General features: G+C 46.3%; 1 protein-coding gene across 1 annotated transcript in view; it reads left to right on the top strand.

The window, feature by feature from the left end:
- Positions 1-79: 79 nt before the first annotated feature.
- Positions 80-16,239, top strand: part of TMEM266 (transmembrane protein 266) — a 66,058-nt gene continuing 49,898 nt past the window's right edge. Inside the window, exons 1-3 of the mRNA XM_029952273.1 lie at positions 80-208; positions 3,762-3,950; positions 15,835-15,946. Coding sequence (XP_029808133.1) covers positions 171-208; positions 3,762-3,950; positions 15,835-15,946 — 339 coding nt within the window. The 5' untranslated portion in view covers positions 80-170. The remainder of the gene's footprint in view (positions 209-3,761; positions 3,951-15,834; positions 15,947-16,239) is intronic.

Below are 16,239 nucleotides of genomic sequence, written 5' to 3'. Positions count from 1 at the left end.
TAGATGAGCTTAGGAGGACTTTGGTTTGACATCTAAGTGTAATAAATTCCTACCATTCAATTATGTGTTTTCAAGGTACCATTTTGTATATCTTGTAAAAGAACTCACGCTTAGAAATGCTGACAGCAAGCTTCAAGACAGCTGGGCCCCAGTAGACACCAAGAAAACCCATGGCTCTGGCTGCATCTTTCAACATGACCAATCCACAGTAAGTAACACCAGGATCTCCTCTCTGTGGATGCTGAGTTGATAATTCAGAATCGTGGGTGCAACCAACAGCTTCTTCCTCAGCCCTGTGAAGATGGAGGCGCTCCAGGTGATTTTGTCCTTGAGCCTCACATTAAGCTTGTTCTCTGTGTTGCCCCACGAATGTATCTCAGTTTTTGGTTTAAAAAGGCAAAGTTTGGGGCACCTGGGTGGCTCAGTTGTTTAAGAATCTGACTCTTTGGGCTGAGGTCATGGTCTCGTGGTTGTAAGATCGATCCCTGCATCAGGCTCTGCCCTAAGCTTGGAGGCTGCTTTAGATTCTTTCTTTCTCCCTCTACTCTGCCCCTCTTTCTTTAAAAAAAAAAAAAAGTAAAGGAATTCTGCAGTCCAAAACTATTGCTATGAATTTTCCTTAAGATAAGGATCTTCTGGTTCAGACAACCACTGCACACACTTCCTTTAGCAGGAGGCCTCATAAAATGGGGAAAAGTTCAAAAGCAAACCTCAAGACAAGATTAGGAAGTACTTAAGGTGAATTAACAAAATGAGAATTGCAAGGAAATTTAGAAATCATGAGAGGGTTTCTAAAAGCAGGCTTTATGAAACTAAGGGCAGAACTTGTAAGGGAAAAGTGCTTTCCGTTCCCAAAATCTAAGATGCCACATTGACCACCACCTAGTCTTACTGACCACCAGCAAAGTGGTCACTTATTTTGTGTCCTGCAATGCATTGGCAAAAAAACCAAGATGAGAACAGCAGTCTTTTTATTACACCACACTGCCCCAGCCTGTCTGGTTTGGGGGCTGGCTGCTCTCATCTGGAGTAGGAACCTATTATCTCTTGCCACAGTAATGCTATGTACCTACCAACCATGGTACCTGAATAGAATATAATAATAAGTATTTATTCCTTTATGTTTGGGGTAGCCAGCTAGATAGTTCTGCTAATCTGGGATCACTCTTAGATATGGGGCTTGGCTTCTGTCAGCTGATCTAGGGAAACTATTCTGCTCAGGGTGCCTCTCAGCCTCCCCATAGGCTAGATTGGTCACCTCCCAATGGCAGTATCAGAGATACAAGAGCACAAGCAGAAATTCAAGTGCCTTTTCATACCTCTCCTTGTGTTATGTCTGCTGACATCCCTTTGACCAAAACAAATCATAAAACTGAACCCATGGTGTGCCTGGGTGGCTCAGTCAGTTGAGTGACTCCTGATTTGGGCTCAGGTCATGCTCTCACAGTTCATGGGTTCAAGCCCTGCATTGGGCTCTATGCTGACATTGTGGAGCTTGCTTTGGATTCTCTGTCTTCCTCTCTCTCTGTGCCTGCCCTTCTCGAGCTCTCTCTCTTAAAAATAAATATTTTTAAAAATTTAGAAAAACAAGGGTGGAGAAACACACTCTTCCTTCTGATGGGAGTAGCTCTACAGAGTCACAAGGCAAAGGGAGGGGTGAAGAATGGGGTTATTGATACATGTTGTCCATCACACTGTTCTTCATATCCAAGACCAGAGGTTTGTATCAATACCCAGGCTATGAACCATGGAATCTTCACTCCTACCAAGAGAGGCCTTGTTTCCTCCTGCTGAGATGACCACATGACCAGAGATGGTGCTGGGCTGCTATGGCCACTGGCAGGAGGGGAACAGAAAACAAGAAAGGCAGTAGTAGCCTGTTCCCTGATTCTCAGAGCCACATCCTGTTAGTCTCAGAAACTCACCCAGACCTCTATGAACATCCCATTAATCAGAAATTCTGTCTGTTCAATTAAGCCACCTGTAGTTTCCTTGGGTAGTCCAAAAGAAAACAAAACAAATTCAACCGGCATCTACATTTTTGGAAACAACTGGAGGAGCTGGGATTCCCCCACTGAACAGCCACCACTTTTATTCCAGTTGTTGAGAAACACAAAATCCTCCTATCCTATGACTGAAGATCTTGAGTCATTTTGTAATAATACAATGATGAGTACTGTTATCTGTGCTTGACAGGTAGCAACAAGCAAAGGTTTAAGTAAGGCTTACCAAAGAGAATTAGGGCATTGGAAATCCCACTTTTTCCTCGATTATCTAGATGATTCAATCAAATGAGCAGTAGGCAAATTCAGCTCTAAACTTCCTGGATAACTGTCATTGTGTATTACTGGTTAGATTTCAGTGATGGTTGGAAAAGAAAAGTCTAGAATTTACAGCCCCCCTCCCAAGTGTAGGAACTTGTCCCTCCAGAGCTTCTCTCCCTACCCTGTGCCCCATATCTCTTAATCCATATCAGGTTGTAGCATGAGAAAGATTGGCCTTTAAGGAGTCTCTATTTCACCTCTTTGTGTTAGAGTTGGAGAAACTGAGGGTCTGGAGAAGCCCAATGGGAGTCAGCATTAGAGGCAGCACCAGAGCCCAGGCACAGCTGCCAAGACTGGCTGCCACTTCAGGATTCAAACTGGCCTGTCAGTGCTCCCCCAAATATTTAAGTTTTATTTCTCTCCATTCACACCATTTTTCTTTCTGGCCTTCATTGCTTGGCCAGAGGCGTAAGACCTATCCCCTAAGATTCTACAGCATAAGATAGGGTCAGGGATATGTTGTGGGGAGCAAAGATGGCACCCCGGGAAGTTAAAGCAAAATGATCCAGCCCAGCATTTCTCCACAGGGTGTCTGTTGGTGTTTGGGCAGGACATTTCATAGTTGTTAGACACACTGAGGATGTATAATGTCCCCACTCCAAATTGTCAATAGTGACCTCCTGTGGTCAGTGTGGTGGCCAAAAATGCCTCCACAAATTACCAAAAATCCCCTGGTAGATTGGAAGGTGATACTGCCCTTTGATGAGAAGCCTTATAATGCCAAAGTAGTTTGGTTGTTTGCAGTGCCCTAAGTAAGCCTGACAGTAACATAGGAGGAACCTGATAGCTCTGCAGATGTTTGATCAAGTGTTCTCCATTTCCTACTCTCAACCTTAAAAGGGGAGATGTAGTAGGATCAGTTCAAGCAGGAAGGAAGTGGCACCCAGGGACAGCTGGCTCCTGCTGTCGTCACTGTCCAAGACTCACTCCATCTCTCCAGGTGGGTTCTTCAACCACCAGCAATACATGCAGTCATGAATAGAAACCTCTCTTCTCTCTTGTGGTATAGATGGTAGAAACATTTCAAAGGACCTGTACAGAGAAACCCAGGAGACCATTCAAAAGAATATATTACTCCAGTATAGATTCTAGGGTCTAAAAATCCTAAAGGTCTAAGCCCTGGTTTTACTGGTTGGCAGAATTTCCATCTGGGTCTTTAGACCCACTGATAAGACTCCTGCCTTCAGGGCTCATATTTTTAGATCTGACCAATTCCTCCTTCCATTCTCCCACTGTTCCCCAACTGTGGAGGAGACTGAGACTTTAGTCCAGTCCCTTGGGTGGCCAGCATGGAAGAATGGCAACCTCAAGCCTCCCTGCTCTCCACCAGCACAGCATAGATTCTGATGCATTCTTTCCTCCTTCTCTTGGAGAAAGTAGAGAGTAGAAAAATTATTTTGAGGATTGACTGTTCTGTTGCCTTTCTCCCTAACTCAGGCCTGCCATAGAAGGAGGAATTTCTGAAGTTGAGATCATCTCCCAACAAGTAGACGAAGAAACCAAGAGCATTGCTCCTGTTCAGCTAATGAACTTTGCCTATCGTGACCTGCCCCTGGCTGCAGTCGACCTCTCCACGGCGGGCTCGCAGATCCTGTCAAATCTGGACGAAGATTACCAAAGAGAAGGGTAGGTGCTGGGGCAGTGGAGTAGCCAAGAAGTCTTTTTTGCATAACCCCCTTCATCCGTGGGTACCACCATCTGCCACCCAGGCTCTTTTTCTCCTCAGGCATTGCTTCCTCAGAAAAATGCTTTAGGCACAGCAAATACCTGTCACTAGTAGACAACCTCTTTTGTGACATTTACTTGGAACTCAGACCTTTGTGAAATTGTTTCAGGACTGAATTGCTCCTTAATGGCCCATCCAATCTCCCTTCTTTACACTTGTGAATCTGGAGACTCATGGGGATTAGGGACTGCCATAAGGTCGCAGAGCCCATAGCGGGTGAACTTGGACTTGCTCTCCTCTATCAGCCAGCTTTCACCTGGGAAGAGTCTGGGAAGAAAACATTCTGCGTACAGTAACCAGTGAGTGTGTAAGGGAATTTAGCACCATTTAGCTAGGAGCTTTGTGGACTTTAGCTGCTCCCTTTTCAGGGAGGACTTGTAGGATATGCTAATCTTTGGTTCAAAAGAATGGTTAGCTTGTCAAGCAGATTGGATGCCTTTGTTCCCCAATTAACTTCTCCTTTTATGTGGGGGAACTTGAAGGGCAGGAACAGGTGCTGGGGTCTCACTGGACGGCAGACTTGCCAGCCCCACCCTGTTGCTCTCAGATACAGGATTTTAAACATCGACCAGGACCTTGGGAGCCACTTCTGTGCCACTCTTCTTTCTCAGATGCCTGTACATATTTGAGAACATGCTGGCTTCTTTGAATATAAAAATGAAAGGTTGCTGGGTTATTTTAGAAGCAAGTGAGAGGGCTTCGTTAAAGTTAAACTTGCAGACCTTGGATTTTCTGTGCTTGTTTCCCAGAGAGGCTCACCCATTTCCCGAGAGAAATTTCCTAACAATTGTGAAACCATGCACCTTTTGCAAAAACTGTACCCTAGTGGCTTTCTGTGAAAATATAATTTTCTCTAAGTATTGTGCATAGAGTCAGCAGGACACTGGGGTGAAAGGACAGGCAGGCAGGTGGGAGATACTGAAGGGATTCCTGGCAGTGGTGACAGACACACTTTCAGCACCCATTGGACGGCAGGTCTGGCTTCTCCTGGTCTCCAGGTCGTATGACCCCAGCCAGGGCCATCCTCATACCCATGTGACCTGAGCAGTTGCAAAAGCCCTATCTTTGGTTTAATGCTTTGCTGCTGCAGCCTTGAAGTTAATAGTTGTTGAACAAGGAGCCATGCATTTTCACTGGGCCCCATAAATTAGGTCGCCGGGGGTCCTTCCCTGAGCACCTCGTCATCATGCATGTCACTGCAGCCAGATAACAAGTCCCAGTCTTTCCCAGTGATGAGGTTTTGGAATGCTGGTGGGGGCTTGGAGCTGACAACCAAGAAGGAATTCTTGCAGATGTCTTTGGTGCAAAAAGGGGATTTTATTAAAGCAGTAGGACAGGACCTGTGGGCCAGAACTGCTCTGGACAATGAGGAGCGACTGGTTATAGACTGTGGAGTTGGGGGAGGTAAAGACCAAAGGGAGGCCTCCAGAGGTACTTTGATATGCTAAAGAAGGCTCATAAAATGCCTGGGGCTTTGCTATTGTTAAGCTAAGGTTGTTTTCCCCTCTAGTAAGTCATTAACACTGTGGCTGCAGGGGGTTCCTGGAGAAATGTTATACCCTGTATTTGCCTCAAGTATTTGTCAGTGGGCTGCAGATTATAAGGAAATTCAGTTTTATCTGTCATTTCCTTTTTGCCTTTGTTCCCCATATCACTATAGAGTGGGTGATGTTAGGAGCTCCAGGAAACTGAGTCTATAGGTTTCTGGAGATAAGGCTGTTGATAAGATTGCCTTTTTCTCTAATTTACTAAGACATTTGTAAACTGATGGAGAACCATGTCCTGTTAAGACTGTGACCTCTTATCAGTTAACCATTGTTTTCTTTCCTTTGTTTTTGCGCAGAGGAAGTGCCTGAGGAGTGTCCCATGTATCCCACCTGGGGGCAGGGGTGGTTTGGGGGTTGGTGCTAGCTTGTGTTTGGCCCTCAGTATGCCTTCTGCTTCCTCATCACCAGGGACTCCTTTCTCACCCAGCCTGAGCCAGTGTTAGGCACTTTTTTTTTCTTTCAAGTTTACAGTCAGAAGGTAGGGAGAGAACTGTGAAAGCCTCCAAGGATTCTGGTTCGGGCAATTTCCTCACATGCAGCGTATGGGCACACTGCATACGGTATGCCTGGGAGAAGGCGGAGAGGGTGGGAGGCCTGCCTTCTCGTTCCACTTGCTCCTGAATTAGGCCTCTGCAGGGTTTCTTCTGATTAGGGAGAATGCAGATGAAGTGCCTGCAAGGCTGGGAGGCTCTTGATTTGATTTGAGCCTCCAGGTGTGCCCTGGAAAGCCACTCCTGTTGGGTAAATAGGAAGCAGCCTGGGAAGGGATTTGCTTGGCTGATGGAGCTCTTGGGGAGGCTCTCCATTGGCAGCCAGAGGGCTTCCCAGAAGAATCCGGAAGAGCAGGCACAGGGCAGAAGCCAGGGGAAGAGGAAGAGAAAGAAAAGCACACTGCGTAGGGGACAGGCCTCCTTCACAAGGCTTCTTGGCTCTTGCTGCATTTCCTGGGGTTTTCGCAAAATTTCTAACCTGGCTCTTTCCGAAACACTGCAAAATAATACTACCTACAGTTTGGGTCAGCCTTCAAAAAGGTTTGACATAAGTCTCATCAAAAACACCGCTTTCTACAGTTAAAAAACAAAACTCAGCTGAGTAAATTTGAAGATCTAACTGGCTTTATTCAGTGATTCACAAATCAGATGCCATCCCATCTAGCAGTTAGAAAGGAGGTGTGAGGAGCTGTGCAAAATGAAAAACGTGTATAGGCAGGGCAAGGAAGTTATTCTAGGAAAGAGTGGATTGTTTTAGGCAAGGCCAACATCTTGAGGGGATGGGGCGGGGGATGGAGTGGGGGGGTGGGAGGGGAGGTCTGTCAGGAAAGTTACTGCATTGGTGCAGGTAGTTCCTGATTGACTGGTTAAAGGTTACATTCCTGGCAGAGGCTGAAGCTACAGTCAGGCTAGGTATTAAATTTCAGTTTGCTGAAGTGGGACTTAGCAAAGGTAACTCCATTTTGGACTTGTCTCTTTTTTAACACGGCTACAGGCAGTGCTGTATAGAGACCTGAATCCTGTCTGTAGGAAATGAAGAGATCGCAGGGATCCCAGCAAGATAGGGCCTAGTGACTCAGCTGCCCCAAAATTCATTTCTTTTGAACTTAATGATATTTTAGTGCTTTTACTTTACCCAGAATCTGAAAATGTTAGAGCTGAAAAAGACCTTAGAAAGCATCTATTCTAAATATTCTAATATTCCGGAGTCCAGAGCATGCAAGGAACTTGCCCATGGTCACACGGCAACAATGTCTGAAGTAGAACTTCATCGCCTGGCTCCTGACCCAGGCTCGCACTACTGGGCTTCTATTTGTCACCTGTCCCTTTACAACATCACAGTTGTGACTGTGGTTAATGTGCCTTGCACATGTGATACCACTGTGAGGCTACACTTTCAGATACCTTTAACTTGTTGGGGTGCTTTAAAGTCCACTTTCCCTTTTGCCTAGGAAAGCCCTAAGGACGCAGGTCTGAACCAAACTGACTCTAATCATTAGACAATAGAAGGGCACACTTTGCCCAAGCAGGAGGGACCACCCTTGTAACACCCAATCAGGAAAGGCCAGCTAACACCCTTAACATTTCTAAGGGCGGGCCTAAAGATAGAAGCTATAGATAATCACCTATTGCTCCTATTTCTTGAGGCTAGTCACGCCCTACGTGAGGGTCCTGGGCCCACTCTGTAATTGGTCAATACTCTAAATGTTGTGATTGGCTCCCACCAAAAGTATCAATGAATGGTTAAACCTGCTGTCAATAATAGTGTATAATAATGATTGGATCACTATACCTGTGTCACAATTTCCTGTAACTCCCCTTTCCCAAGCCCATAAAGGCCCTACCCTGCCTTTGTTCATGGCTCTCCACATGGATCCGCTGTGTTGGTGAAGTCTGTGAGCCCGAGCTTATAGGCCCGTAATAATAAAGCCCTTTGCTTTTGCCTGTGTGACTCAGTCTCCCTGGCGGTTTCTGGTTTGGGGGATAATAATAAAAACTTGGGCATAACAGTACAGGAGACTGTAATGTGGGTGAACCCCTAGGCATGGGGAAGAGCCCCATCTCCATCTAGCTCCTTGACTTTACTAAAAGCTCTTTGTCCTTCTTATGTACCTGCCTAGCAGAGCCCAGTCTACAGAGCTACCCACTGTCTACTCTCTTCATGTCTACACTGCTGACAGTTCAGGGAGGAAAATCAGACATTTGTCCAGATCAGTGCCTTTGTCAGCTCCGGCTGCCATAACAAAAGATCATAGACCGGGTGCTTTAAACATCAGAAATGTTACTTTCTGACTGTTCTGGGAGATGGAAGTCCATGATTAAGGTGCCAGCAGAGTTGGTGACTGGTGAGGAATCTGGGTTGTAGAAAGCTGCCTTCTTTCTTTGTCCTCACATGAGGACGTTCCTCATTATATGCGGATAAAGGGAGAGCATGAGCTCTGGTCTCTTCCTCTTCTTACAAGGGCACTGTTCCCACCCTGACCTCACCTAAGCCTAATGACCTCCAGAGGTTCTACCTTCAAACACTATCACGTTGAGGGGTTAGGGCTTTAACATAAAATTAGGGGAGGGGGGAACACAGACCATGATAGCACCTCCTCAGACTCAATGTCTCTAGTCTCAGCTTGTTTCTTGTTTCTGCCTGACAGTGTTCCTCTGTGGTTCTGGCTAGCTGCCACTTCTGGTCCCTGGTTGCTATTTCAGATTGCTTCCATTTTCCTCAAGTTCCCTGTTGCCCCAGCGGATGACCTCCTCTACACCTGCTAAGAAAGTAGAAACTGTTCCAGAGGGGCTGCACCCCCACCCCGGTCTTCCTCACCCTCCAGTCCTCCCCATTCCTTCTGTGACCCACCTCATCTCTGAGCTCTGATTCCCTTCCCCTCCCACCTTGTCCTAAATGTGGTTTCATTGGCTCCCTCGTCACCCTGACTTGGCACGCACACAGGTCTCTCACATTCTCCCTTGACTGCTCATCTCCTGTTTGCTGCCACCCTCTCTCTCCTCTTCTTTGTGGCCAAACTTCTCGAAAGCCTCATCCACACTTGCCGTGTCCCCTTTCTCCTCCCAGTCATTCCTAAGCCTACGTCCAGCTTCAGCTGTGCTGTGGCAACTGTTCTCTTCAAGGTCATAGTCTCTGTTTTGCTGGGATCCTTATGTTATCCTCTGCCCAGCATTTGAAGCTGTCAGCCACCCTCTCTCTTGAATCAGCCTCCCTGTGTCAGCTGCTATGCCAGCTCCTTATTTTCTTCCTGTCTCTCTGGCTCTTCCTTCTAAGCCTTTTAAAAATTGTTCTTTCTCTGCTTGGTCCCTCAGTATAGTGTTTCTTCATTTTCTGTCTTTGGTCATTCTCTCTCTACTAATTCTATACACTGGATACTTCCATCCAGTCCCATAACATAGTATTTTTCAGCTTACACTTTCAAAGCTGTGTCTCTAGTGCAGATCTCTCTCTCTCTCAAACTACTGGCTTATATCCAACTTCTTCCTGGACATCTTCACAGGGATCCTAACAAGTATCTGTGGAATAATCTATTCTTCTTCTTCTAAGTTGGCTGCAAACTTGTCTTCATACAAGTCCTCACTAAAAATAGCCTTTTGAGTAAAAGCACTCATGTCCAGCCTGAGGAACCACAATCTGCCCATCTAGGACTTCTGTCCATCTCAAACCCAAGCTTGAAACTGAACTGTCTTTTCCCAAAATGTATTTTCTATGGTTTGAATCCATGTACTTATACCTAGCTTCCTGGCCGCCACAACCCATTACTACCAGAATAAGCCACATGTGCATTTGGCTCATTTAGAAAGACTCTGAGCCTCCTTCTGCCTCAACTGGAGCCAGTGATTTTGAAGACACTACCAAAGCTCCATGAAGCTAGTCAGTCAGGTGTGGTCACCATTGGAATTTGTGTCCTTCCTCTTCCCCTGCTCTGGCTTCCTCTCATCCATGTCCACTGCCTATAAAGCCACTGCCACTAACAGTACCCGTTGGGGAAATGCTTGTGCCCAGTTCAGGGGCTTCGGGAACCACACAGCCACAGGGTATTCATGCAGTGTGAGCTCCATACCAGGTGAGGAAGAAAAGCCTCCCTCTCACGCACCCCCAGACTGTACTATCAGTGAACCCAGAAATGGCTCTGCTTAAGGCCACAGCTCTGGTCCCATGTGCTTCTGACCTTTGCTTCTTTACCACCAAGTATCCAATCTAGTCCAAAGCGCTGCACTGGTACATCCTGCCACTGTGTCATCAACCCTTCCCTCCCTCTTCCTCCCTGACTGGGTACCTCATGCTTTAGTAGTGATGAAACACAAACCTTAGGGTGCCTGGGTGGTTCAGTCCATCAAGCGTCTGACTCTTGGTTTCAGCTCAGGTCATGATCTCACTGTTTGTGAATTTGAGTCCCATGTCGGGCTCTGCGCTCTCTCCCTCTCTCTCTGACCCTCCCCAGTTCTGCCTGTCTCTGTCTCAAAATAAATAAATAAACTTAAAAAAAATAAACCCACCACCACAAAGCCTTCATGTATAGCCACAGGTGTGAAGTAAACACTTAGGAGACAGGAAGAAGGGGGACAGAGAAGGTGTCTCAGCATGTCTGAGCCCCACCTGTGCTGGTCACAATGCCGTACTACATCAGTAACCTGATGCTCAGCTCCTTTGCCCTCATCCCTTGTGTTCTACCCTCTACAGGTCCTAAAAATTTCTGCTGCTTTAATATCTCTTCATTATACCACCCTTCTCACAAAGGATCAGTGACTATCAGCCCGCTGCTTTGAGCTACATACAAAAGAAAGCCCATCTCAAACTCCACAATGAGGACTTTCATTAGCCAGTGTGACATGGAGTGCAGAGTTAGGTGGCTTCAAGGTTGGTCCAGAGTCTAAGTAGCATCAACAAAGACCATATTCCTTCCATCTCTCCATTCTCTTTCCAATAGTGTTAACTTCATTTTGTGTTTCCTGTAAAGTATCCTGTAAGGTTTCTTTCGGTTTGTGAGAGAGCTGCCTGCCTTCCTCATTCATGTCTGGTGGGAGAGAATGACTGCCCATTCCCTTTTAAGAGCAACAAAGACCTATCCCAGAAACCTTTACCTGCTCTCTCTTCATGTCTCATTGGCTGGAATTGGGTCACAAGGGATATGGTAAAATGTGTTGGCCGATCAGGCCCACCACTTGAACTGTATCATTTCCCAAAACACATTGCTGTTGCCCACTGGGATGGCAATGGGATGGATATTGGAGAATCACCCACCATTACCACCACCTTTAAGAGAGGCAAGTCTCCATTTATAGCCTTTGACCCAGAATTAGACCTTTTCTTCAGCTTTTCTTATCATCGTTTGGGAAAGATCTAGGAACATGTCTGCCTTCTTAGACTATTTCTTCTATAACTTGGTCAACTTGATTCTTTCACTCTGATGCAGTTCTACTTGTGTCTGTCATCCTGGTGAATAGTGCTTTATGTTTCCATGTAACCAAAGCCCCTTCTGCCTGTTCTCATTCTTTGGCATTGGACATGACCCCATTCAGTGGTGCGGAAGTGAGGCACAGAATTGCTTCTTAGTGTGAACCAACTGTCTACTTTTGGAAGAGGGAAACTAGGTTTGCAAGAGGCTACCTCATGTAGACTGGAAGTTCTACTTTCTGTAATCAGCTACACTACATGGAAGGCCTGGTTGGATTGCAGTCTGGGCTGTACAAGAGGCCACAAAAGAGAAAATTCAGAGAAGCCCAGATTCTAGAGAGAGATGGTAGTAGAATGTGTTGAAGAAGGCAGTACAAGGCAAGAGTTGTTCGCCCCCCTTTTACCGAGGAGATTCTGTGGCCACAAAGAAAGATATTGCTCTCCATCTTTTTGGTGGAAAGAGGGTGCAGAGAGAGTCACAAGACATGATGGGATAGTCTTTGTCAAAAATATAAAGTAAGAAATAAAAGATATTCAGTCTGTTATAATCATTTGTATTTTAGGGTTCTAAAAGGTTTATCCTGAGAGGTCAGGGCTAGAGCCCTGGACAACAGAAGCTTGGAGATGGGTAGACAGAAAGGGATGTTATTACTTAAAGGTGATGCCAATGGCACATTTCTGTCAGAACTTCACAGTCAGAGGAAGAAAACATAATAAGAGCCAGAAATGTTTTTTTAGATGGTCAGGCCTGAAACCTTGGGGGTTGGAGGTGGGGTGGGGAGACAGGTCCAATATAGCAACATCTTTAAATAAGGACTAAACTAATTTTAGATATGCCAACAAACAAGGCTGGAGGCAAAGGAGAAGGGGAGGAACCTACCAAACCAAAGCCCAAAATACTCTCCTTTCTCCCTACACTGTCTCCCTCAAGGACCACCTCCTCCAGAAAACCTTCTGTGCCCCACCTCACCCAAGGTAGGGGCTCACCTCTGGCTACCACTAACCCTTTTTTATCTCAACACTTGTGGCACTGGGCTCTACTCAGCTGCTCACCAGTCTGCCTCCAGGGCTGGATCATGTGCTCCCTCAGGGCAAGGATCAACTCCTTTGAGCCTGGAACAGAGATGGTATTGATGGAAAGAAGGAATGAGTTGAATGAATGAATGAGTGAATGGATGGGGCTGTGTTAAGATGAAGAGAAGGGGGAGCCAGTTCTGTTTGGGGAGTAGGGGCTGTCCCCCAGACCTCTGTTGGGTCAAGGATAAGCCAGAAGGGAGGGACTAGGTTTCTCAGACCTAAGAATCCAAGGCTGTGATCTGTGACTGGCCCACCTCAGAAATTCCACACGCCCTCCACAAAGTCATCCTAGAAACAATAAATCAGATATGCCTCAGAACATGCCAACTTCACCTACTACAATTTTAGTGTTCTTTTAGAAGAGGGAAAAGCCTTTTGGCGTTCAGGGCTAAAAGGCAGGTTCATCCCTGCCATGATGTTGCAAATGCAGTCTAGAAGTTCTGTATCTTCACTTGGCTGGCAAAGTCTTTTGTATCATATTTCCCCGAAGGAGGAAAAAAGCTCAAAAGGAGCTTCATTAATCCATTTTTGTCATGTCGGTAAGATTTGTCTGTAATGAAACACCACTTCTTCCTGTAGCATACTGGCTGGACCCTAAGCCCTGTGACCTGGGACCCTTTATATTTTTAGCAGGCTAAGAGTTCCAGGCAGGTTCTTGATGCCGTAGCCATGCAATAAAGGTTTAATTAAGATTTTAAAAAATCTCCTGGTAAAAATTTCCAGGTGAGCTTCTTTTCTGTAGTCCAAAGACCTCCAAGATTTTTCTTTGGTTAAGAAGGCAATAAATTCACAGATTTCTTATTTCTCAGCAAAATAAACTGCCCATCCACCCCGACTCTCGAAAGTGCAGGGTATACAGCCGCAGGCTACCACTAGGTGGCAGCAGAGCGCCTCTGACGGCCTTCACTGGGTGCACAATTGCTGCCTGTAAGTGTAAGCCCAAGGACAAGTTCTCCCAGGGAAAGTGAGCTGCGTTTATGGTGTTTGGGGGTCCTTAGTCATCTGTGGAGACACCTGGAATCCAGACTGGCCACAAAGAAGAAAGGGCAGTGTGACTGGCTCAGGATTTGCCAAACCACAGCTCAGAACTAACAAGCTGGACAGAGAAGTGGAAAACTGTAGTCCACTGGTTCCCACCCGGTTAGGAAGCTTACCCAGGCATTCCTACTGCAAAGCATGGCAAAAGGAGAGTCTCAGATTTATGGCCAGTTTTGAGAATTGAGGACTCTTGAGGTAGGAGGGGCCCATATAACCGCTTGTTCCAGCAGCACCGCACCCCCTAAGAAGTCAGGCTTGAACTCTATAGCAACCCTTCAGATGTACGTGGACAACATGCTGGGTCCCCCCAGATAGGAGCAGCCAATCCATGGTGTGTGTTGGCTTTTGTATCCCCAGAGGGGTGTTTTGTGACTCACAAGGTGGGTGACAGCTCCTACCACCCAGCCTCAAGCTTACTACCACACCCTGCTGTCTTTCCCAGAGTTGGCATTTCAGAGGATACCAGAAACCTGAAATTCTGGGACAAGCAAATGTCAGACTGTGTTTGACCCCAGCTGCATGCAGCCCTCCTCCTCCTCTCTTCCCCAAGGCAGTGGGGCTAACCTTTAGCTCTGATTGCAGAACTGAAGCTGCCAGTGTGGAAACCAATTCCGTCAGTTCCCACAAATGGCTGAGAGGGTCATCTCTCGCTTCCAACCCAAGAGTTCCTGTTACGCGAAGTGGATTTATGTGCTCATATTTCTGGGTCTGTGTGCACCGCTGTGGTTTGCCTCCTGGAATTGGATACAGGAACAAAGAGGATACCAGACAGTGCTTTTCCTGTTATCCTGGTTCTCCCTGGGAGAGAAAGAAGTCCCCCAAACCATTTTAGATATTTAGCAAAAGGGTGTTCCTGTGGGCATGGAGTTGATGGTTCTCACTAGTGGATGTGCGTGTAAGCTCATTTCCCTCTCCTGTTTTTTTTCTCCCTTTATTTGTTTTGCATTTCAGAGTGGTCTAGGACTAGGAGCTCACTCCCTCAGAATTCACTTACAAGGCTTCGGGCTCTGTGAGGATGAAGGCCTTGTCTACTCTCATGGGCTCATCACCCAATACAGTGCCTGACATTTAGGAGGCATATGACAACCATGCATGGAATGGAATGAGTGTCAAGACTTTCCTTATGTAGATAATCAATCCCTTTTCTAATGCCCACATATCTAAATCATCATCATCATAGTAGATACATATAATAGGCATGTAATGAGCACTATTTTATGGGCTTTACATGTGTTATTTTTTAATATTTTAGAACAAGCCTTCAAGGGAAGATAATACTCCTACTTGGGATATTAGGAAACCAAGGGTCAAAAATTACACTCAGAGTTCAGTCAGTTGTAGGACTGCTTTGGAAACTCCACTTGTGACCGAATCCCAACTGGTAGAAAAGTCTGGCTTTCCCTGCCATTTGTTAACGGAGAAAAAAAAATGGAAAGAACTGCCTTAAAACAACTAGCTGAGTTAACATTTGTGAAGTGCCCAGAAAAGCTCCTGTTTCATAACAAATGCTGTATAAGTGTTTGTGAAATCAGTAAGAATCAAGCAAGGTCAGTGCCAGAGGTTGGATTAAAGTCAGCCTCATAACTTTCACTGACAATGTTTTAATCATCTGGAATAAGTAACAGTAAAGACAAGTAAAGTGGGGCCATGGGACGTTCTGCTAACAGTTGACACTACCACCAAGGCTGCGACATCCAGCTACAGGTGTTCAGCATCACAGAATTGGGGCATTTGGGGCTAGGAGAGGACTCAGAAGTTGAACCTTGAACCCAGGTGTCCTTTGATGATCCATCAATGAGATCCAGAAAGTCAATGCACTCCTTAGAATGTTATGCAGTGTTGTAGATTTATGCATTTCTCAGGGATAGGGCCCAAATTATCATCTACTGTTAGCTCTGCAACCCAGAAGGGTTTTGAGGTTCAGATCTAGCAGTGCCCCCCAAGGCCAGCATTAGGGGCAGGTTGGGAATCCCAGCGCTCCAGACTTCATTCTGGCTCCTGCTACCAGACAGGCTTCTGACTCACTCCACTGCCCTCCACCCTAGTCCCGGCTCCTTTCTTTGGAGACTTAATGGGATGAAAATCACAGTGTAGGTCTGACAAGACCATCTGGTCTGGCTGCCTATAGAGAAATAGGCTTTTCTGTAGCCTGCTACCTCCTCTGGGGACATCATGACTCTGCACCACCTGTGAGCACTTTCTTGGACAATTTGAAGATCTCCACATTCCCCAGACTCGAGCCACTGTCCCCTCCCCCCGCCATGCATCTTCCCAGCCATGCCAGCCTGGCAGCCAAGATGGCTCAGTCACTCAGTGGATTGCCAGGTCGGGAGAGGCCACTCCCCGTAGGGGCAAACAGCCCTCCCTATCCTCACATTCACGTTTCTGCTTCACCTCTCAGAAAGGGGCTGTGCCGGTGCCAGACTTTGGGAATGCTGCCTGATGGAGCAGTGACCTGGAGCTGCCTGCTTCTTGCCACTCCCGTGGCCTTACCTCACATGAAAGATATATCAGAAATTGGCCAAAGCTCATTTTATTTTTTTTTCCATAATATTTTATTGTCAAATTGTTTTCCATACAACACCCAGTGCTCTTCCCCTTAAGTGCCCTCCACCATCACCACCACCTCTTTTCCCCC

Source organism: Suricata suricatta, chromosome 9, assembly GCF_006229205.1.
Source record: "Suricata suricatta isolate VVHF042 chromosome 9, meerkat_22Aug2017_6uvM2_HiC, whole genome shotgun sequence".
Lineage (NCBI taxonomy): Eukaryota > Metazoa > Chordata > Mammalia > Carnivora > Herpestidae > Suricata > Suricata suricatta.
This window is presented reverse-complemented; position numbering and strand designations above follow the sequence as displayed.